This window comes from Chrysemys picta, chromosome 3, assembly GCF_011386835.1.
Source record: "Chrysemys picta bellii isolate R12L10 chromosome 3, ASM1138683v2, whole genome shotgun sequence".
NCBI lineage: Eukaryota > Metazoa > Chordata > Testudines > Emydidae > Chrysemys > Chrysemys picta.
This window is the reverse complement of record NC_088793.1, coordinates 183,346,367-183,373,351: the sequence shown is the minus strand read 5'-3', so window position 1 is coordinate 183,373,351 and position 26,985 is coordinate 183,346,367. Positions and strand designations below refer to the sequence as shown.

Here is a 26,985-nt window from a genome sequence, read left to right as displayed (position 1 = left end):
GCAAAATGCTTCTGTAACAACCACTTTGCAGCAGCTGCTCTGAAAAAAGTGGGAGGAACCAAGCTAACTCTCCCAGAAGACGTGTGATGGAACTCAGTAGTGGACAGGTTTGAGCACTATCTATATCAAGAACTGGCCTAATCCGATGACAGTTTGTGAACAAAATTGTGAAAAAAAAAAAAAAAAAAAAAAGATAGCACTGTCACAGCCAAAGTTCTCAACATTGGGCTTAAGAGAAATGTTGAACACATGCTGAGTGCCCTGAAGCCTATTTCTGTAGCCTTGAACAAAATGCAGGGAAATAGCTGTTTTATTGCTGACACTGTTGAAATTTGGAAGGAACTGAGTGAGATCTTAAAAAGAGAAATAAATTACAAGCTTTAAAAAAATGAATGGGACAAGTACTATCTCCAGCTCATTTTCTTGCAAATATTCTCAATACTTGGTACCAGGGTCAAACCTTAACTGCTAAAGAAGAGGAGTTGGCTATGACATGGACATCCAGCAATCACCCTTCCATAATGCCAACTATAATAAACTTCAGAGCCATTCAAGAAATATATGTTTGCTGATGATGTTTTAAAGAAAGTCACACCATTGAACAGGTGGAAGTCACTTAAGCACTTGGATTCAGAGACTGCTGAAGTGATAATCTCACTTTTAACAGCAGTAGCTTCTTCTGCCAGTGTAGAAAGAATATTTTCTTCCTTTGGACTAATGCATTCCAAACTGAGAAATCGTTTGGGACCTGAAAAAGCAGGAAAGCTTGTTTTTCTTTTCCAGATTATGAACAAACAGGAAAATGAAGGTGAAGGCGACTGAGTTAGCTGCAGAAGCCAATATTTTAAGTTTCTCATGTTGACCTGGGGGACAGAGTGGATTAAATTTTTTTAAAAAAATATTTCATTTAACTATATTAGTTAAAAACAATTTTAACAAAAACAAATAAGATTTTAAAAACTTGAATGTTTAACTAAATTCAAAAATTCATATGCTTGTTTTGTTAAAATATGTTTGCTGTTGAAGAAAAAAATCCAGAATTCATGTCTGGTGATGTTCTCCTCCTAATACAGCATGGCAAGAAAATCTGCCAAATATTAATGATTAACCTGTTGAATTGGAGATATATTTATGAAGTCATTGGGAGATGAACTATCTGCTCTAATTACCTTTGGTAAATGATATAACCAAACAATCATTCATTTTCTGATATAGTTGTAAAACTAATCTGAAAAGTTTTCAAAATAAATCACTTAAAAATGTATAGTGTGTACCTTCTAAAAATGAAACCTACATCTATCTCTGAGTTTTGAAGAATATGTATTAAGGTTATAACAACCAACAAGAATGCACTTTTATGTAGAAATCCATGATTAAATTGAGTCTTCCTGACTACTGATTTAAATCAAATCCACCCTGCAAAAAAGTCCAGGCACTTTCAGTTCCTATCGTAGAGAATGGACCTCATCTGGTGTTGATGGCCACGGGAGTTGATGGCATCCACTGTGATGGAGTTGGATGGAGGCTGGGAGAAGAGAATTCAGATTCCGTAGCTGGGACATAGTATTTTTTTGTCTGCTTGCTTGCAGGTAGGCGCTACCAACACTGGGGTTTGCCAGACAGTTCTTGACGGGTCCACGATGTCTTCATTAATAGGAAGGTATATCTTTGAGGAAGAGGGTGAATGGAGCACGTCAAGGAGACGGTGGTGTGTGTCCTTGACTTCTTCCAGTGGTATTTGGAGAGTGTCTGCAACTCTCTTTGCCAAATCCTAGAAGAGACAAAAGTCATCAGCTAGAGATGGTGGGGAAGGCATGATGGCTTCATCCACGGAGGAGGATATGGTCCTTGGGGTCACTTTTTCCTCAGCATCGCTCTCATGTTCTTCTATGATATTTTCTGGAGGCTCCGAGGCTCTGGATGCTGCAAGCTGAGGGGGTGTCTCTCAAGACTTCTTCGGTGAGGCTCAAAGCTCGAGGGGCATGCTGACAATATGCTGCCCAAGGATCCCAATACGGCCACCGGGGTGGTGGTGGCATAGAGCCCAGCGGTGGTGTCCATGAGTGGCCATACCAGGATGGTGATGGTGGGGTCATCTGAGGGTACATTCTAGGGCCCTGCTGATATTGGGCACCATATGAAGCCTGGGAGGAGTACTGTGATGCCACCTCCTCTGGCTTACTGTCTGAACCCTCGCTAGAGAGCAGGAGAGCGTGGTATGGCAGCCGAGAGGATTCCCATGCTAGGCGGAGACTTGGTCCAGAGGTCCTGGTACAGAGAAGTGAGCACTCGGATACTTTCAATATGCGGAGGTGTCTGGAGTGGCGGAATTCCACTGGTACTGACTGGCTCAGTGCCAAGGGCAGTGCTGGGATCTTGTCCATATCGGTCGCTTTAATGCCGGATGAGGTGTCGATGACGGTACCGATACAGACGCGTGTACCAGGAGCGCCTTTTTAGTGGAGTGCTTACTCCTGTCTCTCGATGCCGATGACTCGGTGTCCATGCCCATTGGGTCCATGAGCATGTCAATGGTACCTGCTGCTGTTGGTTTCAGTGAGCTGTGGGTAGCAGACTGGGAAGGTCTCGGTGCTGATGACACTGAGCATGATAAGGACTGCTTACAGCTATCTTGGGGCGCACTATCAGGGCTTCCCACCTTCTTTTTCAATGAGAAAAGCAGTTTGCTTCTTCAACCCTCAGCCTTTAGATGTAAAGGGCTATGGGGAAGACTCACATCTGCCAAGTGACTCGTGGCCTGGGTCCTGAGAAGATAATATGAAGATAATCTTCTGTCGGAGCTCTTTGTCCTTACATGAACGTGGCCTGAGTTGCTGGCAGAGACCACACTTCCGCTGGACGTGGCCTTCCCCAAGGCCGGGAGTGCTTGTCTGCAACCAGAATTGCCTCCGTGCAAGTGAGGCACTTCTTGAAGCCCAGTGAACTGGGCATTCCTTGTAGGGGAAAGAGTCCCCAGTGAGGAAGAAAAAGAGGGAGGGAAAGGAGGATAAAGTTTTTATTTATTTTAAGAGAAAAAAAAAAGGGGTAAAGAAAAAACTACAACTATACTAAGAGACTAAGGCCTGGTCTACACTAGGCGTTTATGTCGAAGTTAGCGCCGTTACATCGAATTAACCCTGCACCCGTCCACACTGCGATGCTATTTAGTTCGACATAGAGGTCTCTTTAATTCGACTTCTGTACTCCTCCCCGACGAGGGGAGTAGCGCCATGTCGAATTAGGCTAGGTGTGGATGGAAATCGACGCTAATAGCTCCGGGAGCTATCCCACAGTGCAACACTCTGTTGACGCTCTGGACAGCAGTGCGAGCTCGGATGCTCTGACGAGCCACACAGGAAAAGCTCCGGGAAAATTTGAATTGGAATTCCTTTTCCTGTCTGGCCAGTTTGAATCTCATTTCCTGTCTGGACATCGGGGCGAGCACAGCAGCACTGGCAACGATGCAGAGCTCTCCAGCAGTGATGGCCGTGCAGTCTGTGAATAGAAAGAGGGCCCCAGCATGGACTGATCGGGAAGTCTTGGATCTCATCGCTGTGTGGGGCGATGAGTCCGTGCTTTCCGAGCTGCGATCCAAAAGACGGAATGCAAAGATCTACGAGAAGATCTCTAAAGACATGGCAGAGAGAGGATACAGCCGGGATGCAACGCAGTGCCGCGTGAAAATCAAGGAGCTGAGACAAGGCTACCAGAAGACCAAAGAGGCAAACGGACGCTCCGGATCCCATCCCCAGACATCCCGTTTCTACGAGGCACTGCATTCCATTCTCGGTGCAGCCGCAACCACTACCCCACCAGTGACCGTGGACTCTGAGGATGGGATAGTGTCCACGGCCGGTTCCTCGGACATGTTAGGGGACGGGGAAGATGAGGAAGGAGATGAGGAGGGCGAGGCAGTCGGCAGCGCTCACAACGCTGATTTCCCCGACAGCCAGGATCTCTTCATCACCCTTACAGAGATCCCCTACGAAGCGTCCCCAGCCGTTACCCCGGACACAGAATCTGGTGAAGGATCAGCCAGTAAGTGTTGTAAACATCTAAACATTTATTTTTAACAAAACAGGAATATTAACAATTAAAAGAATGGGTTGTTCATGATTAGTGTGCCCTAGGCGCTTAACGGTTTAGTCATGGGCAGTGCAAGTTTTGAAAAAAAATCTAGCAATGTCCGGTTTTCAGTGATTGTCCTGCACAAGCCGCTCTACTGTTTATTCCCTGCTACTGCAGCTACAGTAAAATGCGGTCTATATGTCCGGGGATAGAGCAGTAATCCTCCTGGGACATCTCGATGAAGCTCTCCTGGAGGTAATTTGAAAGCCGTTGCATGAGGTTCCTGGGGAGAGCGGCCTTATTGGGTCCTCCGAAGTACGACACGTTGCCGCGCCACGAGACTATCACGTACTCGGGAATCATTGCTCTGCATAGCAGGGCGGCATACGGCCCTGGTCTTTGGAGGCTTTCCCGGAGCATTCTCTGTCTGTCGCTCTCAGAGATCCTCATCAGGGTGATGTCGCCCATGGTGACCTGCTTTTAATTAGGTAGGGGAATGTTAGTGTTGGGACTGCTTTCCCGTTCCTTTACAGAACTGTAACCGCTGGTTTGTAGCCACGCGGTGGAGGCGGGAGAGGGGCAGCCGAAAGGGATCGTTCCCGGGGACAGCCGCGAGGGGGTGGGACAGGGGCAGAGTTCCCGCTTGCCGGATTGCTGGCTGCAGGAACTGACATAGCTTTAAATGTGAAATGAGGCCAGTGGTAATATAAAAGTTTTAAACTGCCACAAGTGTACGGCTTACCATGTCTGCCTGCAACAGAAATTCCGTTGTGCTGCCTCGCTTCTCAAATGTGCTGTGCAAGATCCCAGGCACTGAATGCGAAGGCCGAGAATTCGACCTTGTGCTGAGTGCGCATGTGATAGGTGCTGTGCATGGTCTTGTTCACAGAGAAAGACTATGTTCTTTGTTCACAACTACATTTTTCTTTCTGAGGAATTCACTCCCTTTTTCCCATTTCCACAGCCCCATCTGCGACTGTCTCACAACCTAGCCTGGAATCACACTCCCAGAGGCTAGCGCGGATTAGGCGTAGGAAGAAGAGGACACGGGAGGACATGTTCTCTGAGCTTATGGCCTGTTCCCAAGCCCAGGCAGCACAGCAGACCCAGTGGCGGGAGAACTTGACCCGAATGCACCAAGCCAACATGGATCGGGAGGAGAGGTGGCGGCAGGAAGACCAGCAGGCGACTCAAACACTGCTTGGACTACTGAGGGAGCAAACGGACACGCTCCGGCGCCTTGTGGATGTTCTGCAGGAACGGAGGCAGGAGGACAGAGCCCCGCTGCAGTCCATCTCTAACCGCCCTCCCCTGCCACCAAGTCCCATACCCACCTCACCCAAAGTGCAAAGAAGGAGAGGCGGCAGAGTCCCTGCTAAGTCTCACTCCACCCCTGCAGAGAGATCTAGTAGCAGAAGGCTCTCATTTCCCAAAATTTGAAAAGTTCTTTCCTTCCCGCCTGACACAAGCCCCCGTCCAAGTTTCACCTCCCAATGCCATGTGTAGTTGATAATAAAAAATAAGTTTCTGTTAACTACTGTTTCAATCATGTTCTTTTGGAGGAGGATGGGAAACGGGGTTGGTAATTGGACAGGACAGTCACCTTTGGCAGGGTACATAGTCGGGGGCAGGCACAGCAGCAGGGCACATACACAGTGCAGTGATGCAGTGACTAGTTACCCTGGTTAGTCTGGGAGGTTGTTTTCATGTTATGTGGTGGGGGGTGGGTTGCTTTGTGACTTTGTGGCAGGGGAGGGCAGTTACAGATCTTAAGCGGCGGTCCTTAGGCATGATCACAGAGCCACACAGCAGGGGATCTGTAACCGTCCTCCCCCTGCCACAAAGTCACATAGACCCCCCATACACACAGTCCCGATCAGGAGGGGTGACAGGCTCCGTTGAAACAACCATCCCACCGCAGCGGAGCCTGTCAATCCTTGAGTTTAGAAGCTGCATTCGCGTCACTACACTCGCTCCGCACCACAGTCTGCGTCCCAGTTTTAAAAAATTCCCGCGAAAACAGTATTAAAGAAAACGGTGTGCTTTAACAAAGTAGAACTATTTTTATTTCGAAACGTGTGTTGGAAGGGGGGTGAAGGGGGTATGTAACTGGATAGGATAGTCAACATTAACTGGGTAAAGAAACGGGGGCAGGTTTAGCTTCTCAGTACACAAACTTTAAAGTCACAGGTTACCCTGCCCACTCAGGAACTTTGCTTTCAAAGCCTCCCGGATGCACAGCGCTTCCCGCTGGTCTCTTCTAATCGCCCGGCTGTCTGGCTGTGAGTAATCTGCAGCCAGGCTATTTTCCTCAACCTCCCACCCCGCCATAAAGGTCTCCCCCTTGCTCTCACAGAGATTGTGGAGCACACAGCAAGCTGCTATAACAATGGGGATATTGGTTTCGCTGAGATCACAGCGAGTCAGTAAGCTTCTCCATCTCCCCTTGAGACGGCCAAAAGCACACTCCACCACCATTCTGCACTTGCTCAGCCGGTAGTTGAAGAGTTCTTTTTCAGTGTCCAGGGCGCCAGTATAGGGCTTCATGAGCCAGGGCATTAGCGGGTAGGCTGGGTCCCCGAGGATGACTATAGGCATCTCCACATCCCCAACAGTTATTTTGTGGTCCGGGAAGTAAATACCTTGTTGCAGCCGTCTAAACAGACCAGAGTTCCTGAAAACACGAGCGTCATGAACCTTGCCCGGCCATCCCACGTAGATGTTGGTAAAACGTCCCCTGTGGTCCACCAGTGCTTGCAGCACCATGGAAAAGTATCCCTTTCGGTTAATGTACTGGGTGGCCTGGTGCCAGGATAGGGATGTGAGTTCCATCTATGGCCCCACCGCAGTTTGGGAATCCCATCGCTGCGAAGCCATCTATGATCGCCTCCACGTTTCCCAGGGTCACTACCTTTGGCAGCAGTACATCAACGATTGCCTTCGCTACTTGCATCACAACAACCCCCACGGTAGATTTGCCCACCCCAAACTGGTTCGCGACTGACCGGTAGCTGTCTGGCGTTGCAAGCTTCCAGAGGGCTATGGCCACTCGCTTCTGTACACTCAGTGCAGCTCGCAACCGGGTGTCACTGCGCTTCAGGGCAGGGGACAGCAACTCACAAAGTTCCAGGAAAGTTCCCTTCCGCATGCGAAAGTTTCGCAGCCACTGGGATTCATCCCAGACCTGCAGCACTATGCGGTCCCACCACTCAGTGCTTGTTTCCCGTGCCCAGAATCGCCGTTCCACGGCATCAACATGACCCATTGCCACCGTGATGTCCTCGGCGCTGGGTCCCCTGCTTTCTGAGAGGTCTGTGCTACTCTCAGACTTCAGGACATCACCGCGGTGCCGTAGCCTCCTCGCCTGACTTTTCTGCATCTGCCTCAGGGAAACCTGTATGATAAGCTGCGAGGCGTTGAGAGCGGCCACAACTGCAGCGATGGTCGCAGCGTGCTCCATGCTCGCAGTGCTGTGGCGTCCGCGCTGTCAATGACTGGAAAAGTGCGCGAAATGATTTCCCGCCGGCGCTTTCAGGGAGGGAGGGCGGGAGTGATGGACGGATGACGACAGTTACCCAAAAGCACCCTCGACACATTTTGTTACCCAGAAGGCATTGCTGGCTACACCCAGAATTCCAATGGGCAGAGGGGACTGCGGGAACTGTGGGATAGCTGACCACAGCGCACCGCTTCGAATGTCGATGCTTTCACCGTTAGTGTGGACGCACAAAGTCGAATTACTGTCCTTAGTGTGGACACACACGCTCGACTTTGCAATATCGATTCCAAAAATTCGATGCAAGTAAAATCGAACTACTCTCGTAGTGTAGACAAGGCCTAACTAACTATAGAAATGCAAATGATCGAAAGTAATGATCCTAATGGACTATGAATAGCTCCGTCTCTAGCAAGGGGTGGTTGAGAAGGAGCGGGGAGGTGGGGGCGAACGGGACGGTGTTAGCCTGCGCGTGCTGACTAGACGCATGGTGCATCACAAGGAGAGACAGTGTATGGCACTGCTACTAAAGTTTTCCGATCAGCAGCACAATCATACCTACAGTGGAGCACCCATAGGGACACTATTCGAGGAACTTTAATTTGTAGGTATTTATAAAACAGGAAGACAAATTTCCAGAAATTGAACAGTATGTAATAACTTCTAAAAAGAGACAAGTAAATTCAGAAAGATTAGATTAAATACGAAATTGGTAATTCTGCATTTTAATCTAAGAGATATGAGAACTGAAGTTCACAACAGGATGCTCACATCCCTACCCCTCTTGCATTTGTCAAGTTACCCAAATAGACATGCAGCAATTCTCCAAAAAAAGTATATTTTTGGAGTTGAATTTACCCATCCTACATGCACCCATATCCTATATCATTTGAAATCTTATTTTATGTACATTTAAATGAGATATGTGGTGCTGTAAGCCTGTAAGGCGAGGCGAAACAATGGTACACAAAATAAGAAAGTGTCTTGAAAAGGAGTATACCTCTTTAAGGGCAGGGGCATGAACATTGCTGCAGACGCAGAGCAGGTCAGCACTGCCACATTGACAAGAAGAAGGTGGAAAGTACATAGGTGCAAGTCAGGTAAGAGAAGAGGAGGTTACTCACCTATGCAGTAACTTATGTTCTTCGAGATAAGTGTCCCTGTGGGTGCTCAACTCCAGGTGTTGGTGTGCCCCTGAGCCTTCGCTCGGAGATTTCGACAGCAATACTTGTACCAGTCACGCATGCACAGAACCTGCCCCCATGCGTTGAGCGTGCTTTAATACGTGTGCACAACCAGTCTCCTCAGTTCCAACTGAGGCTACCCCACCTCCGAAGTAGAGAGGAGGAGGGTGGGTAGTGGAGCATTCGAGAACATTCATCTCGAAGAACGTCAGTTACTGCACAGGTGAGTAACCTCCTCTTCTTATTCGAGAAATGTCCCTGTGGGTGCTCCACTCCAGGTGACTTAAAAGCAGTGTATCTCAAGGAGGTAGGAACTTTGGATCTGGTAGAAATACAGTGGATAATACAGCTCTGCCCAACCATGTATCAGTGAGAGGGCCTTGAGTAAGGGCATAATGCTTAACAAATGTATGTTCAGAAGTCCAAGTGGCCGCTTTACAAATGTCAGCCAGAGGAACTTTGCGTAGAAAAGCCACGGAGATAGCTACAGATCTAGTGGAGTGAGTTCTGATGAAGGCTAGAGGAGTTGCATTCTTTATTTGATAGCACAGACTGATACAGTTGGAGATCCAATTGGAAAGTCTCTGGGTAGAAATAGGTGTCCCTTTGGATCGCTCCGCAATGGAGACAAAGAGTCTGGAAGAGTTCCTAAAGGGCTTGGTTCTATCCAAATAACAGGACAGAGCTCTGCATATGCATCGTGGATCCAAAGAAATTTGCATGCGGACTGGGAAAGAAGGTTGGTAGGTGTTCATTGATCTGAAAAGACAAATGCACTTTTGGAAGAAATTTGGGATGTAGTTGGAGGATAACTTTGTCCTTAAAAAATATTGTGTAGGGTGGGTCCGTCATGAGAGCTGCTATTTCTCCTGCACGTCTGGCGGAGGTGATTGCCACCAAGAATGCTGTTTTCATGGAGAGGTGTAAGAGAGAGCATGTGGCTAGTGGCTTGATAGGTAATTGAGTCAAGCAGGTTAATACTAAGTGAAGGTCCCATGGACGTGTAGGGGGTTTAATGTCCGGGTATAGGGATTGTAGCCTTTTGAGAAAATGCTTGGTGTCTGGATGGGCAAAAACAGAGGTATCATCGATCTTGTGGTGAAAAGCTGTAATAGCAGCTAAATGGACTTTGATGGAGCTGAAAGACCAGATTGCTTAAGGTCGAATAGGTAGTCAAGTATTAACGGAAGAGGTGCGGAAGTGGGAGGAATTTGTTTGGTCGAGCACCATTGTGTGAATTGCTTCCACTTTCGGAGATAGGTGGTGCGAGTAGATTGTGTTCTGCTGTGTAAGAGTACTCTTTGAACCTGTTCAGAGCATGCAAGTTCATTTTGTGAGAACCATGTAGGAATCAAGCTTTGGAGGTGAAGCATGGATAGGTTGGGGTGGAGAAAGGGGCCGTGTTGCTGTGATAGGAGGTTCGAAGTGAGGGGCAATGGAATCGGTGGGTGAATTGACATTCTGGTGAGGAATGGATACCATGGTTGTCTGAGCCACGACGGGGCAATCAGAATTACCATGGCACGATCTGTTTGAATCTTTGTCAGAACCCTGTGGAGAAGCGGTGTCGGGGGAAATGCATTGAAAGTGGTAAAATACCAGGTTTGATAAGGTTCTGCTGTGGGCGCACTGCGCACTGCGCTAGCTGCTCTTTTCTTGCGAGACTGGGAAGGAATTTTTCCCTCACCGCCAGATTGGCAAAGGCAGAATGGCCTTCCCCACAGTGGGTTGGTGGGAGGGGAAGGGGGGCTTGGTTAGGTTATAATATCACAACTCATTCTGTAAGTGTGGAGTGGATGTCCAGTGCAGGTACTCTGACACTCCGTAGGGAAGGGATACAGTGATCAGATAATTGGTTTTGTAAAGGATTTAAAGGAGATGTTTGTTAAAAGAGTGGAAAATAGGGTACGCCGGGGTAGGAGGCGGTGCTGGGGATTTGGGGAAGGGGTGGAGTTGGGGTGGGCCCGGGGGCAGAAGGGCACGAAAAAGAAAGGGGAGGCGGCCAAAATTTTTTTTTGCTTGGGGCGGCAAAAATCCTAGAGCCGGCCCTGCCCTCTCCAAGAGTTGCAGCTGTCTGGAGGTGCCTGCCTTCCTCATTCACACCTCATTCATTCACAGGGCAATTGATTACAAAGTGGGGGGAAAAATGTGTTTTTGCTACTTCTAGCAAAAACACATTTTTCTTTTACCTTCATTATACTACCTTAGGGGCCTGCTATAACATATTACCGAGGTTCAATACTGCTGTTTAGGTGGGGCGGCGCTGAGGAAGGAGGGTTTGTTTCCGCGGGGCAGGTGGCGCGCCGTGGGGGCAATGTGTTTCGGCGGCGCTGGGGGGTTGTTTCCATGGGGCGGGTGGCGCTCGGGGGGGGTGTTGGCGACGCTTGGGGGGTTTCAGCCCTCAGCTGTTTTCTTTGGAGTAATATGGCCCTTGCCGCTTTACGAGTTGTGCAGGCCTGGTCTAGAGTGACCTAGACAAATTGGAGGATTGGGCCAAAAGAAATCTGATGAGGTTCAACAAGGGCAAGTGCAGAGTCCTGCACTTAGGATGGAAGAATCCCATGCACTGCTACAGACTGGGGACCCAACTGGCTAAGCAGCAGTTCTGCAGAGGGGTATAACAGTGGACGAGAAGCTGGATATGAGTCAACAGTGTCCCCTTGTTGCCAAGAAGACTAACGGCATATTGGGCTGCATTAGTAGAGCACTGTCAGCAGATCGAGGGAAGTGATTATTCCCCTCTATTTGGCACTGGTGAGGCCACATCTGGAGTATTGTGTCCCGTTTTGGGCCCTCCATTACAGAAAGGATGTGGACAAATTGGAGAGAGTCCAGCAGAGGGCACTGAAAATGATTAGGGGGCTGGGGCATATGACTTATGAGGAGAGGCTGAGGGAACTGGGCTTATTTAGTCTGCAGAAAAGAATAGTGAGGGGGGATTTGATAGCAGCCTTCAACTACCTGAAAGGGGATTCCAAAGGGGATGGAGCTAGGCTGTTCTCAGTGATGGCAGATGACAGAACAAGGAGAAATGGTTTCAAGTTGCAGTGGGGGAGGTCTAGATTGGATATTAGGAAAAACTATTTCACTAGGAGGAGAATGAAACACTGGAATGGGTTACCTAGGGAGGTGGTGGAATCTCCATCCTTAGAGGTTTTTAAGGCCCAGCTTGACAAAGCCCTGGCTGGGATGATTTAGTTGGAGTTGGTCCTGCTTTGAGCAGGGGTTGGACTAGATGACCTCCTGAGGTCTCTTCAAACCCTAATCTTCTATGATTCTATGGTCAAGACCACCAAATTTAAGTCTGGCAAGGGAGGGAGAATCACAGCAGCTATCAACCCAGATACTGTTTTCTATCCTTAGCAAGATACAGAGATGATGTTTCAGAGGTGATGGTTGTTAGTTACCCAATAGGATCTGTGCCTATTTCCCTTTTCCAAGCTGATGGAACAATGGAAAGAACACACAAAGCTGATTTTGGATATGAGCTGGAAGCTCAAGTTGAATGAATCCATGAGCTAAGAGCATGCAACCAAGAAACTACAGTGTACATGAGAGATATCACAGGTTTCACACAAATGATGGCTGGAGACAAATTCCATACATTCAATAAAATTGGCTACTGAGTACCTGAGGCCAGCCCTAACGGATTTGACAAAGCTAATTCTGTAATCTAAGTCTTTGACAGATGACAACAGTAACTCTGTGAAAACTGCAGAAAGGCAGCACCAGACAGGATCTAAGGTTGGATATAAGAAATACCAGTGGGTTGTGGATGCCCTGTGCCTCCATGGAAAAAGTTTCTAAACGTGGCATCCAACAATCACTTATAAAAGTCCTCTGTGAATACATGGGTCAAAATGCACCTGAGATTGTAGGAGCACACCCAACACAAACACTCCTCCTTGCTGGAGGCTTTTCCAACAGCGAAGTAGCAAAGTCTGTCACTAGTAGATGTGCTGAAGAAGCCCAAAACTTGTACAGTACTCAAGAGGAAGCCAACGCGAGGATGCTTCTGCATGCGTATGGATTTTTGGGTCTCGATGTCAAAGGAACCATAGTTTTTAGCTCACTTGATACAGCTGTTTTTGTCCTTGCTGGTCATTTTCCAAAAAAAACTGAGCACATTGCTAATGCATGGCTTGAAATTGGCACTATTACCACCACAATTGACAAGTGTTGCTTCATATCTGTACATGCAATTTGTTACGCCCTCACTCCTGACTTCTGAAACATATTTTCTGCTTTACATGCATTAATAGGATGTGACTGTGTCATGCCTATTTGAAATTGGGGAAAAACTATGTTTAATGTTGTCAAAACAAAGGGAGCTTACCATTTCACAGATCTTGCCAAATCAGGAGAAAGTGACACACACCCTGCAACTTCTGCAACAAGAATGTTGGTAGCATTGCTGCATGATCAGAGTGAGGACGAAAAAGGACGAAAGAGACCTGGATCGCTTGTGCCTCAATCTAGGCTAGTCAGGTCACTGACCAAGCTTCCACCAGGTGGGACAGTTTTGAAGAGCGTATCAAAAGAACATCTTGGCAAACAAAGATTTGGATGTCTTTGCTCATAGGTAAACCGTATATTGGATCACCGTTGCAACATGGATGGAAAAATGTGGATGATGAACTACTACTTGTATTCTTCAAGGGCCCAATGACATCTGAGCTTCTACAAGACCTTATTTGTGCCTGTACCAGTAGGGTCACTGCATAATCAACTGGGTCTGTAGTCAGAACAATCCTCCCTGCACATAACTGGGTACATGCCAAGGCAATGAAAACTGGGATACAGACTAACATGGCTACCCCCGATATGTGATAACCCAGAAACTCCTGACAGACATCATAATGAAGAACAAGATGATGTTGATAATGATAATGATGTTGACTAGAAATGTCACCGGCACTATTACATTTCAGTGATACTGGTACAAATGTATTATTAGATTTTGTTTTACTTTTTAAGATTGTTCTTGCAATGCTTTGAGGTCACAAACAAATCCAGTTTTTTGTCTTGAAATAATACATGTCGTTCAACTAACAAAAATGAATCAAAATATTTCGGTGGTCATCATTTTAACATGTTGATGTCATTGTTTATCCCCATTTCCATGGTAATAGTACCACTTGTCAGCTCCACACCATACCTCATCATTGGTAGACATAATTAACTTTTAAATGATTTATGATGTGCATGTATGCAGAGATGGTACATTAAGTCAACCAAATTGGTTGTGTCTGCTACTCTCCTAAAAGGAACACACCAAGTGCCCCAGCTGCTCACAACATTTACTCAGCAAATCAGAATGAACATGAACCTAATCAGTTTTACTCCTCTGACTCACCCAAATAGCTGCATGCAGAAACACCCAACAATCTGCTAATTTCTGTTGGGAATATATGATGAGAAGAGAGAAACAGAAATGACTCCTTCAGTTTATTGAGAGCCAGCTTCACTCTGTTGCTGCGGAAAGTGCTACAGGCAGCAGTAGAAGCACCAGCGTGAAGGGAACAGAATGAGTGCAACAAACCAAATAGAACAACAATGTGGGAAATACTATAAAGAAAGGACTAGAAGAGAGGAATGGATAAGAAACAAAATATCAGGGGAGCAAGAAGGAAAAAAAGTGAACTGGTTACAAACCAGGTGAAGATTATCTGAATTCCTGATATCAATTCAATTAACAACCATAGTTAATCTGATTGGTAGCTTAAAAAGAAATGCAAATATAAAATCTGCCTCACAAAATTTTGGAATCCTCTCTACTTCAGTACAAGTGTCATTTATTTTATACCATGATTTGAAGTTAATGGGACTAAGCTCAATTTTGAGGGTTTACAAGATCAGACCTTTGATTTGACAGCCAAGATTAATTTTGATTACACTACTGCACATGGACAATGTGCAACACAACAAAAAGGCTTTTTATAGCTATTTTTTAATTTAAATAAGCTTTCTATTTTATTTTTTATTTAAAAAATGAGCTGCCAAATTCCTGATATCACCCAGTAAGTCCTATGCTACCACACTGTTTCTCAGTGTGGATACAGACACACTGTACAGATACAGAACATTCATCAGGGTAGGCAGTATATATTGGGAGGGAGGGAGGGCGGGGGGGGGGGGGGAAGAGGAGGGGAGGAACAAAACTGACTGCCTGCTGCCAAAGCTTTAAGTTAGAGAATTATGAAAACTTATTCTCTTGGTAAATGAAAGTTTCTTTTCATGCACTGAGTAAATATATGATTTATGGTAGATGGCTGTGGCAACTCATGTCAGGCATCTAGTAACAGTGTCCAGTGCACGACATCTAAGACTGTCAACAACATACCGCATTTTTAAATGCTTCTTGTTAAACGTTTGGCACTGGCAGATCTGAAGCGGTGCCATAGCACTTATACAAATGTTGGAAAATTGCCACACCAGTGACAAGAGATTAAAGAGCCCATGATTGCTGAAACACAAAGAATGGCCTGAGAACAAGAAATCTGACAAAGAAAGCACTGTAGAATCTTTTGCAGCCAGCACTCAAGTGCAGAAATTTGGAAAAACTCAAAGGAACAGAGTACATATAGGGTAGGAATTCAATACTGCAACATACTATCTCTGGATTTTTAAAACGTAAATGTGTCAGAAAGGATGAAAAAATATATCAAAGAATGACAGAAGTTGAAGACGAAGGCTACACAGAAAATTTATTTAGGTGTTTTTAGTGCTTAGACATGCTTAGTAGTTGCATATAAAAAGTGTTACCAAAAAGAGATTTTGTCCAGTGATGTTACCCAGTTACCAGCACAAAAAACCCCAAAGAGAATATTGTTAGCCAAAAAGAGCCCGTAAGATGCGGGAAGTGCTCTTTCAAAGGATTTTATTATTAAGAACATTACAATACTAAAACTGGGAGATTATGGTTCATTGGTCTCAGTTTGACCTATTTCTTCCTTCCACTTAGAGGGGATAGTTATATATGTCTTACTGCATTATAAGCAAACAACAGAGACAGGGCTGGTGCTTTTCTTTTTTTTTCAATGTAAGAAATCAAAACAGTGCATCATCACGAACATCTTTATAAAATCTCTAAACCTTACAGCAACACCGTGAGCACATTAAATAGATAAGAAAACTGCTATGGATGATCTGTTTTTTATATATTTATTTTAAGATAAATACTCAGCACCCTAAATAAAACTTAGATAAGGAGCCATTTTATCATTTTTAAAGGCTTGAAGAGTAGTCCCTATGTGACATCCAACGATACTCTCTGCTCATGATATCACACACCCATCACTGAACAGCATTCCAGCACTGAAGTATGAAGCTGCCTTTCAAAAAAGATGGCAAGTCTACTTTCTGTTCCAAATTACACAGGTTAGTAGACTTTTATTTATATTAAATATTAAAATTGAATAATATAATTAGTGAAGTACCACCCATGTTTAGTTTCATATTACATTAAATTCACCTTATTCTCTCTCCACAGTCAATGTACTGCACATATTTATATATATAACTGCGTGAGAGAAGTGGCTAGAGGAAACTGCTGGTTTTGGCAACTGGGTGAAGTCAAGACTTTTGGCACTCAAGCATGCATGGGTTACGCTTTGGGAATGTTGCACTCTAGCAGGGTATTTCTGCTAATATGAACAGCAATAAAACAATTAACAGTGTAGACATGTATAGTGTCATCTCTGTATTTCAGAAATGATAACCCATTGGGATTATTCAGGGCAGTTTACACTCCAGTTATTGTTTCAGGGTCTGTGCAGAATCAAGAAAACACCATTGCATCAGTTTTCATTCAGTTCATATTTTTAAGGTTTTCTCTGCAATACCTAGGTGCAAGAAGCTTTTTCTTCTAAAGGAAAGCTTCAATTCTGAAGCACAATTCTGTGATAATGGGTGGATTACACCACCAATTCCATGACAGAAGAGCCAGCAGCCTGCAGATTACTCAGGACCCTCTACTAAAATAGGTTTGGTATATTCTGTTGCAGAGATGCAACATTAAATCAGATTGTTTGTTCTCATGCTATATTTTACTACACTCCTAAATCTTTCAGGTACTTTCATAAGGTACAGAATTAATGTAAAATCCTTATTTTATTTATTTAAGAGCCAACAGTGTAAGTGTGCACCTAAATATTTACAACATTTTGTTACGGCAGTGATTTTTCATTATTTTGAATCCTAAATCTAATCCATTTGTGTGGCCAACCTACACCTCTACCTCGATATAACGGTGTCCTCGGGAGCCAAAAAATCTTACCGCGTTATAGGTGAAACCGCGTTATACTGAACTTGCTTTGATCCACCAGAGTGCACAGCCCCGCCCCCCCGCAGCACTACTTTACCGCGTTATATCCGAATTTGTTTATATCAGGTTGCATTATATCGAAGTAGCGGTGTACTGTGAAGTGGTCCTGTGCTATGCTTTGTTCTGACTGGTTTTCACTTTTCAGCTACATTTGTTTTTAAAATTAAGGTAAACAATTTTGTACTATGAAGAGAGTTGGGGGAAGGAACATTAGAGATTTTAAAAGTATCTGGTCACAAATAAAAAACATTTCTTCAAAACTATTGTGCAGTGATATTTGAGAGCTACAGATGTACAGTAGTGTACAATTATTTCTCTTCAAAACAAAAATGTACATTACCATGCCATGGTCAAATGTGAAAACACCAACATCACGTCCATGATGAATGTGATTCCGTCTGATAATGGGGTTTCCATGGTTTTTAACCCAAATTCCTGCCAATGCATTATTGGAGATCTCGTTGTCCTCATATATTCCCTGGGAAAAAGTAAGTAAAAACCAAAAATCAACAGTAATAAATAGTTCTACAAAAGTTAGGAGGGAAATTAGAAATAGAAAATACCTGTGCATGATCTGTAATATAAAGTCCAACATTTTCACAGTCGCTGATGTTACAGTGTTTGATAGTGGGACAAGCTCCCTGGCCACTAACACATACTGCAGAGCCCACTGGAAGAAAAGTGTACAGTTATCAAAGATTCAAAGTGTAGTGTATTTATAGATAGTTTGGCCCTACTCTTACAAGAAAACATACAGTATGCAATGGCATCTAAAATGGATATTTTAAAAATGTAGCATTCATTTAATGCCTTTTATTAAAGCAATGAAAAGTACTTTGCCCAGACAGGAAACTATTACCATCCCCATTTTGCAGATATGGAAGCTGAGGCAGAGAGAGTTTAAGTCACATGTCAAAAGTTACACAAACAGCATGTCATTGGCAGAATGGGCAATATTTTGTATATTTATTTAAGTTAATAAAAAAATACTTCATCCAACTTTTCACACCCTCACTGAACAATATGCAGAAGAAAAACACACGATACAACAAAACTCTGTACACTCTCTCAAGACTGCTAACTACTCCCCCACTTGAGTCTATTTACACCCTCAGTAATCTATCATCTTCAAGGGCCTGGAGCAATCAAATATTTTGTATCATGCCAAGATCATCATCAGAGTATTGCACTGTCTAACTAATGGGGAAGAAGAGCAGGTTCCAGAGTAAGGGGCTCCTTTCCAGAGACACCCTTCCACTAATCTTCAATGGGGCCAGGATCTCATCCATGATGACTGGTAAGCAGACATCAATAATAACTGTTATGCCCTCCCAACATGAAATATCACCATCCAAACAGACCAGGGCACTCTGTACCAGCTGTAGTTTCTAAATGATATTCAGGCATAGCTTTACATAGAATGCATGGTAATAATTTCAAAGTGACTAAAGCATAGATAAATTATAGCAAGGTCTGCATCCAAAAGGACAGGTTCTAGCCAAATATAATTGAGAGGGAAAAATGTTCATGATTAAGTTTTGTGCTGCATATGGCTGAAAAAAAATTCTGTTCACTGCAATTATCCTATTTCAGTAACAGTGTTTAGAATTAATTTAACAGTGAAGAGGACACTAACCTGTACAGGTACTTCGAATGATACAATGATCTATTATTGGGCTGCAGTTCACGGTAATCTCTAAGCAGTGGTGTGCATTGTGGTGTTGAGCAGATTTGTCATCAGGATTGAACTAAAATAATAAAATTTAATGTTTTGATATTTTATAAAAAAGCATAATTTTGGAAATTATTGGAAGTTCTACTAAGGTTGCTTACCCTGATTGTCATATACCCAACGTACGCATCTTCAGAACCCTCCATAAAAACGAAGGTGGAATCCCTAGTGTTTTCTATTATGACTTTATCTGCTACTTTTCCAGGTGCTGTAAACAAGAAGTTATTTTAAAAGCTTACTCTTTTCCTATGAAAACTGAAAACAAAGATGATGCAATTTCAAGTTCTACAAGTGAAAAAAAAGATGCGGATTCTCAGGCATATTTACATTAGGAGCACTTTACCATATAGGAATATTGGTATACTATACTGGAAAAGTGCTCCTAATGTGGACACAGCAATACCAGCAAAGCTGTGCTTTGCACTGGCATAGTGAAACCACTCCCCATGAGCAAAACAAGCTATTCTAGTAACAATGCAGTTTTGCCAGTATAGTTGTTTACCACCGTCTGCCAGTACAGCTGCATCAGTCATAGGTACAAAGAGGATCCCTGACCTAGCTACACCAGCAGAAGTCTGTAGGATAGACGTGGCCTTAGTTTAGATGCAGATATACTGGCATAAAAGTGCCTTTGCTAGTATAGCTTATGTTGTTCAGGGAAACATTTTTTTTGTACTGGTGTAAAAACCACACTTAATACTAGTATTAAATATATACCAGCAAACCTTTTCTAGTACAAACTTGGCCCAGGAGTTCTGACTTCCAATTCCCTAACTACTAGGAAATTGTTCCCCATTAAAACAAACCAGAAATAGATAATTCAATATTGGGCTCAAACTTGTACTATTGTAAAACAGTTACAACCTGGTGCTGTATATGGTCTGGATTCTAAATCTTTTTATTAAGACTAAATACATAAATTCAGTACACCATCACATAGTAAGTTGATCCTTGCTAATACATGCATATTATTTACAACTTTTACAAAACCAAAAAAGTGGTATCTCCTCATGTCTCACCACATACATACAGAGTGCTGTAGGAAAGTCTATTTTTTATACTTAATGTATTAAAAGTTTACTACAGTTTAAAACTGAACTACAGTTTACAATAAATAAGTGTTAAGCTTTTCAAAGTAAGTGTTAAAAGAATGTTTTAAAATTGCTAATCTACAAGATGCAGTAACTTGAAATGTGAATAGCAAGGTTTTTCAGCAATCTTTATACTGAGTCTAGACAAAAAGTGTTTGCATGCTATTGCTGAAGAGCCAGCAGAGGGAGCACAAGTTTTAAAAAAATATTCTTATAGATGTGTTGACCTCAGTGATGTTGGCGCTCAAGAACAGTAATAAACAAAAGAGCCAATTTAATGTCACCACAAACTGGAACTGAAATAACTAAACCAGTTACAATTCACACTTTTAGTTATTTTGGTACAAGTCTGTATGGAATACTCTTATTCAGAAATAAGGGCTTCTCTATAGTTTTTATATTGCTATAACTATATCAGTTTAGAAACTTTTATGAGAATAAATCATACTGAGAAGCATACTTATAGCAGTAAAACTGCATCCACTCCAGAGGGTTGTACCACTAACTATATCAATCCAATATACTTATAGCAGTACAAAAATATGTTTAGACTAACCCTAAGAATATCCACCCAGATTTGCATCAAAACAACTAGCCTGAGGGAATATTACAAACAAAGAATGAAATGAAGCACTTTAGTATTCTTTGTAGTTCTACAATACAATGGCATTGCTAAGTAAACAGTAGAGAGCTACTTCTTAATCTCTTCCTCTATGAGATAGGTATATCTCCATATCATATAGCTGTGCTGGGTACAGCGATAGGAGAAGGAATCCTTCTGCTGTCCATGGAGAAGCAAGGACCACTATCCTTGAACCACTATCACAGTAGTGGTATTTCAGCTGCAGTAGTTCCTGCTGCTGTGCTACTCTAAATAGAGTTGGTGAAGCACTTGGAGGAGAGGAAGGTGATCAGGAACAGTCAACATGGATTCACCAAGGGCAAGTCATGCCTGACCAACCTGATTGTGTTCTATGATGAGATAACTGGCTCTGTGGATATGGGGGAAGTGGTGGATGTGATATATCTTGACTTTAGCAAAGCTTTTGATGCGGTTTCCCACAGCATTCTTGCCAGCAAGTTGAAGTATGGACTGGATGAATGGACTATAAGGTGGATAGAAAGCTGGCTAGATTGTTGGGCTCAATCAATGGCTCGATGTGTAGTTGGCAGCCGGTATCAAACCGAGTGTCCCAGGGGTCGGCCCTGGGGCCGGTTTTGTTCTACATCTTTATTAATGATCTGGATGATGGGATGAATTGCACCCTCAGCAACTTCACAGATGACACTAAGATGGGGGGAGAGGTAAATATGCTGGAAGGCAGGCATAGGGTCCAGAGTGACCTAAACAAATTGGAGGATTGGGCCAAAAGAAATCTGATGAGGTTCAACAAGAAGAAGTGCAGAGTCCTGCTCTTAGGACGGAAGAATCCCGTGCACTGCTACAGACTGGGGACCGACTGGCTAAGCAGCAGTTCTGCAGAAAAGGGCCTGGGGATTACAGAGGACGAGAAGCTGCATATGAGTCAGCAGTGTGCCCTTGTTGCCAAGAAGGCCAACAGCCTATTTGGCTTTATTAGTAGTAGTGGACCTTTGCTAACAGATCAAGGAAAGTGATTATTCCCCTCTATTTGGCACTGGTGACGCCACACCTGGAGTATTGGGTCCAGGTTTGGTCCCCCCCACTACAGAAAGGATGTGGACAAATTGGAGAGAGTCCAGTGGAGGGGAATGATTAGGGGGCTGGGGCACATGACTTATGAGGAGAGGCTGAGGGAACTGGGCTTATTTAGTTTGCGGAAAAGAAGAGTGAGGGGGGATTTGATAGCAGCCTTCAACTACTTGAAGGGGAGCTCCAAAGAGGGAGCTAGGCTGTTTTCAGTGGTGGTAGATGACAGAACAAGAAGCAATGGTCTCAAGTTGCAGTGGGGGAGGTCTAGGTTGGATATTAGGAAACACTATTTCACTAGCAGGGTGGTGAAGCACTAGAACGGGTTACCTAGGGAGGTGGTGGAATCTCCATCCTTAGATAGAGAACAGCAGAGGCTAACAGCAGGAGTTTGCCTGGGAGCTGTCCAAGAGGAGGTACGCTAAGTGCTGCATTAGGGGGGCTGTGTTGGTGAGTATCTGAGTGCCTGCTGCTGGGACAGTTGGTCAGTTTGACCGTGTGCTTGATTGCTTGCTTGTTTGTTTGAAAAGTGTGAATTGGGAGTGCTTTGTTCCAGGTGGGCCTTGAGTGGGCCTGACTGGTATATAAGGGCAGTCAGCAGCGAACCAGCTGAGCGGCGAACAGCAGGAGTTTGCCTGGGAGTTCGCGTGGGGAGAGCGCACTGAGGCTTTCATCTGCAGGTTTCTCCGAGTAGTTCCTGCAACAGTTGAGGAAGCTCCTAAGAGGACGGTGATATGGAAGGTGAGCGATCAGCTGTTGTAACCTGCACAGGTTGTGCCATGTTTGTCTTTCTTCCGCAGGACAGAAGTGACTTTGTCTGTACAAAGTGCAAGCTGGTCTCCATATTGGAGGAGAAGGTTCGAGGGCTGGAGAAACAAGTATCGACTCTGCGTTGCATAAGGGAAAATGAAGATTTCCTGGACAGACGTCAGGAGATGCTTCTACGGCCACAATGTTCTGAAGATTCAGAGCAGGCGCAGCAGGGACAGAAGGATTGTGAGGAGGTTTGGCAGCATGTGACCTCCAGAAGAAGAAAGAGGAGCGTCCATGCACCAGCAATGGAGATACAGGTGAGCAATCGTTTCCATGTTCTCTCTACAGGTGCTAATGCGGAGAGTGGACTAGATGGCCTATCTGAGGGAAGGGAGCAGAAGGAGACTCCACCGATTGGAAGGCAAAAGATGCACTGTCCTAGGGATGGGGGTTCCACGACCACCACTCCCAAGAGGAGGAGGAGGGTGGTGGTGGTCGGGGACTCCCTCCTCAGGGGGACTGAGTCATCTATCTGCCGCCCTGACCGGGAAAACCGAGAGGTCTGCTGCTTGCCAGGAGCTAGGATACACGATGTGACGGAGAGACTGCCGAGACTCATCAAGCCCTCGGATCGCTACCCCTTCCTGCTTCTCCACGTGGGCACCAATGATACTGCCAAGAATGACCTTGAGCGGATCACTGCAGACTACGTGGCTCTGGGAAGAAGGATAAAGGAGTTTGAGGCGCAAGTGGTGTTCTCGTCCATCCTCCCTGTGCAAGGAAAAGGCCGGGGTAGAGACCGTCGAATCGTGGAAGTCAACGAATGGCTACGCAGGTAGCCATTCGGAGAGAAGGCTTTGGATTCTTCGACCATGGGATGGTGTTCCAAGAAGAAGGAGTTCTAGGCAGAGACGGGCTCCACCTAACGAAGAGAGGGAAGAGCATCTTCGCCAGCAGGCTGGCTAACCTAGTGAGGAGGGCTTTAAACTAGGTTCACCGGGGGAAGGAGACCAAAGCCCTGAAGTAAGTGGGGAAATGGGATCCTGGGAGGAAGCACAAGCAGGAGAGCGCAAGATGGGAGGACTCCTGTCTCATGCTGAGAAAGAGGGACGATCATTGAGTTATCTTAAGTGCCTATACACAAATGCAAGAAGCCTGGGAAACAAGCAGGGAGAACTGGAAGTTCTGGCACAGTCAGGGAACTATGATGTGATTGGAATAACAGAGACTTGGTGGGATAACTCACATGACTGGAGTACTGTCATGGATGGATATAAACTGTTCAGGAAGGACAGGCAGGGCAGAAAAGGTGGGGGAGTTGCATTGTATGTAAGAGAGGAGTATGACTGCTCAGAGCTCCGGTATGATACTGCAGAAAAACCTGAGAGTCTCTGGATAAAGTTGAGAAGTGGGAGCAACAAGGGTGATGTCGTGGTTGGAGTCTGCTATAGACCACCAGACCAGGGGGATGAGGTGGACGAGGCTTTCTTCTGGCAACTAGCAGAAGTTGCTAGATCGCAGGCCCTGGTTCTCATGGGAGACTTTAATCACCCTGATATCTGCTGGGAGAGCAATACAGCGGTGCACAGGCAATCCAGGAAATTTTTGGAAAGCGTAGGGGACAATTTCCTGGTGCAAGTGCTGGAGGAACCAACTAGGGGCAAAGCTTTTCTTGACCTGCTGCTCACAAACAGGGAAGAACTAGTAGGGGAAGCAAAAGTGGATGGGAACCTGGGAGGCAGTGACCATGAGATGGTCGAGTTCAGGATCCTGACACAAGGAAGAAAGGAGAGCAGCAGAATATGGACCCTAGACTTCAGAAAAGCAGACTTTGACTCCCTCAGGGAACAGATGGGCAGGATCCCCTGGGAGAATAACATGAAGGGCAAAGGGGTCCAGGAGAGCTGGCTGTATTTTAAAGAATCCTTATTGAGATTGCAGGAACAAACCATCCCGATGTGTAGAAAGAATAGTAAATATGGCAGGCGACCAGCTTGGCTAAACAGTGAAATCCTTGCTGATCTTAAACGCAAAAAAGAGGCTTATAAGAAGTGGAAGATTGGACAAATGACCAGGGAGGAGTATAAAAATATTGCTCAGGCGTGCAGGAGTGAAATCAGGAAGGCCAAATCACACTTGGAGTTGCAGTTAGCAAGAGATGTTAAGAGTAACAAGAAGGGTTTCTTCAGGTATGTTAGCAACAAGAAGAAAATCAAGGAAAGTGTGGGCCCCTTACTGAATGAGGGAGGCAACCTAGTGACCGAGGATGTGGAAAAAGCTAATGTACTCAATGATTTTTTTTGCCTCTGTCTTCACGCACAAGGTCAGCTCCCAGATTGCTGCACTGGGCAGTACAGCATGGGGAGAAGGTGACCAGCCCTCTGTGGAGAAAGAAGTGGTTCGGGACTATTTAGAAAAACTGGACGTGCACAAGTCCATGGGGCCGGATGCGCTGCATCCGAGGGTGCTAAAGGAGTTGGCGGGTGAGATTGCAGAGCCATTAGCCATTATTTTTGAAAACTCATGGCGATCGGGGGAGGTCCCAGATGACTGGAAAAAGGCTAATGTAGTGCCCATCTTTAAAAAAGGGAAGAAGGAGGATCCGGGGAACTACAGGCCAGTCAGCCTCACCTCAGTCCCTGGAAAAATTATGGAGCAGGTCCTCAAGGAATCAATTATGAAACATTTAGAGGAAAGGAAAGTGATCAGGAACAGTCAGCATGGATTCACGAAGGGGAAGTCGTGCCTGACTAACCTAATTGCCTTCTATGATGAGATAACTGGCTCTGTGGATGAGGGGAAAGCAGTGGATGTGTTATTTCTTGACTTTAGCAAAGCTTTTGATACTGTCTCCCACAGTATTCTTGCCACCAAGTTAAAGAAGTATGGGCTGGATGAATGGACTGTAAGGTGGATAGAAAGCTGGCTAGATCGTCGGGCTCAACGGGTAGTGATCAATGGCTCCATGTCTAGTTGGCAGCCGGTTTCAAGTGGAGTGCCCCAAGGGTCGGTCCTGGGGCCGGTTTTGTTTAATATCTTTATTAATGATCTGGAGGATGGTGTGGACTGCACTCTCAGCAAGTTTGCAGATGACACTAAACTAGGAGGCGTGGTAGATACACTAGAGGGTAGGGATCGGATACAGAGGGACCTAGACAAATTAGAGGATTGGGCAGAAAAAAAACCTGATGAGGTTCAACAAGGACAAGTGCAGAGTCCTGCACTTAGGACGGAAGAATCCCATGCACTGCTACAGACTAGGGACCGAATGGCTAGGTAGCAGTTCTGCTGAAAAGGACCTAGGGGTCACAGTGGACGAGAAGCTGGATAGGAGTCAACAGTGTGCTCTTGTTGCCAAGAAGGCTAACGGCATTTTGGGCTGTATAAGTAGGGGCATTGCCAGCAGATCGAGGAACGTGATCGTTCCCCTTTATTCGACATTGGTGAGGCCTCATCTGGAATACTGTGTCCAGTTTTGGGCCCCACACTACAAGAAGGATGTGGAAAAATTGGAAAGAGTCCAGCGGAGGGCAATAAAAATGATTAGGGGTCTGGAGCACATGACTTATGAGGAGAGGCTGAGAGAACTGGGATTGTTTAGTCTCCAGAAGAGAAGAATGAGGGGGGATTTGATAGCAGCCTTCAACTACCTGAAGGGGAGTTCCAAAGAGGATGGAGCTCGGCTGTTCTCAGTGGTGGCAGAGGACAGAACAAGGAGCAATGGTCTCAAGTTGCGGTGGGGGAGGTCCAGGTTGGATATCAGGAAAAACTATTTCACTAGGAGGGTGGTGAAACACTGGAATGCGTTACCTAGGGAGGTGGTGGAGTCTCCTTCCTTGGAGGTTTTTAAGGCCCGGCTTGACAAAGCCCTGGATGGGATGATTTAGCTGGGAATTGGTCCTGCTTTGAGCAGGGGGTTGGACTAGATGACCTCTTGAGGTCCCTTCCAACTCTGATATTCTAGATGTTTAAGGATGAAGATTGTTTAAGGCCTGGCTTGACAAAGCTCTGGCTGGGATGATTTAGTTGGTGTTGGTCCTGCTTTGAGCAGGGGATTGGACTAGATGACTTCCTGAGAGCTCCTCCAACTCTAATATTCTATGATTCTATTATTCTAATCCACACAGCAGCAAATCAACCCATGCCAACTGTAAACTTTGCTGTATACACAAAGGTGAAGGGAGCCAGAGATCTCCCCTCAGTTATACAGTACCTGGGACCTTCCAGGGGCAAGGACAAGATTTTGCTCTTAAACCAGATTTGATCTTTTTCTGTTGCCTGATGACATGTTATGTCCTCTTCTCTATCAGGCAGAAAAGTCCCAATCAGAATGAAGCAATTTTCACATCCCACTCTGCAAACATGATTTCCATTTTGATTACTCCAGAGCTGTGAATATAGCCTGTCTCACTTCCCTAATGCTACCCTCTTAACCTAAGGTCATTTGGCTAGGGTAAGGGTCTGTACTGGTGCCATCATGTCATGGAAAAACATTTATGAGTACACAATTTGTACTTCCTATGTCACAAGTGCCAATGTTACAGGTAAGTAGGTCAAACTAGCAAGTACCCTTAATCTGGGGAGGGGATCCAGAAACCTTACAGCTGGGCTGAAAACAGAAAAGGAATGGAGTTGTGGGCAGGAGAGGAAGAAGCTAGAAAACCCA

General features: G+C 45.1%; 1 protein-coding gene across 10 annotated transcripts in view; it reads right to left on the bottom strand.

Moving 5' to 3' along the window:
- FBXO11 (F-box protein 11) overlaps window positions 1-26,985 on the bottom strand; it is a 186,846-nt gene that overhangs the window by 35,956 nt on the left and 123,905 nt on the right. For all 10 annotated transcript variants that reach the window (XM_065590759.1, XM_065590754.1, XM_065590763.1 and 7 more), the window contains 4 exons: window positions 18,908-19,014; window positions 18,711-18,822; window positions 17,638-17,744; window positions 17,415-17,552 (listed from right to left, as the gene is read on the bottom strand). In XM_065590759.1, the coding sequence (XP_065446831.1) occupies window positions 17,415-17,552; window positions 17,638-17,744; window positions 18,711-18,822; window positions 18,908-19,014 (464 nt within the window). The remainder of the gene's footprint in view (window positions 1-17,414; window positions 17,553-17,637; window positions 17,745-18,710; window positions 18,823-18,907; window positions 19,015-26,985) is intronic.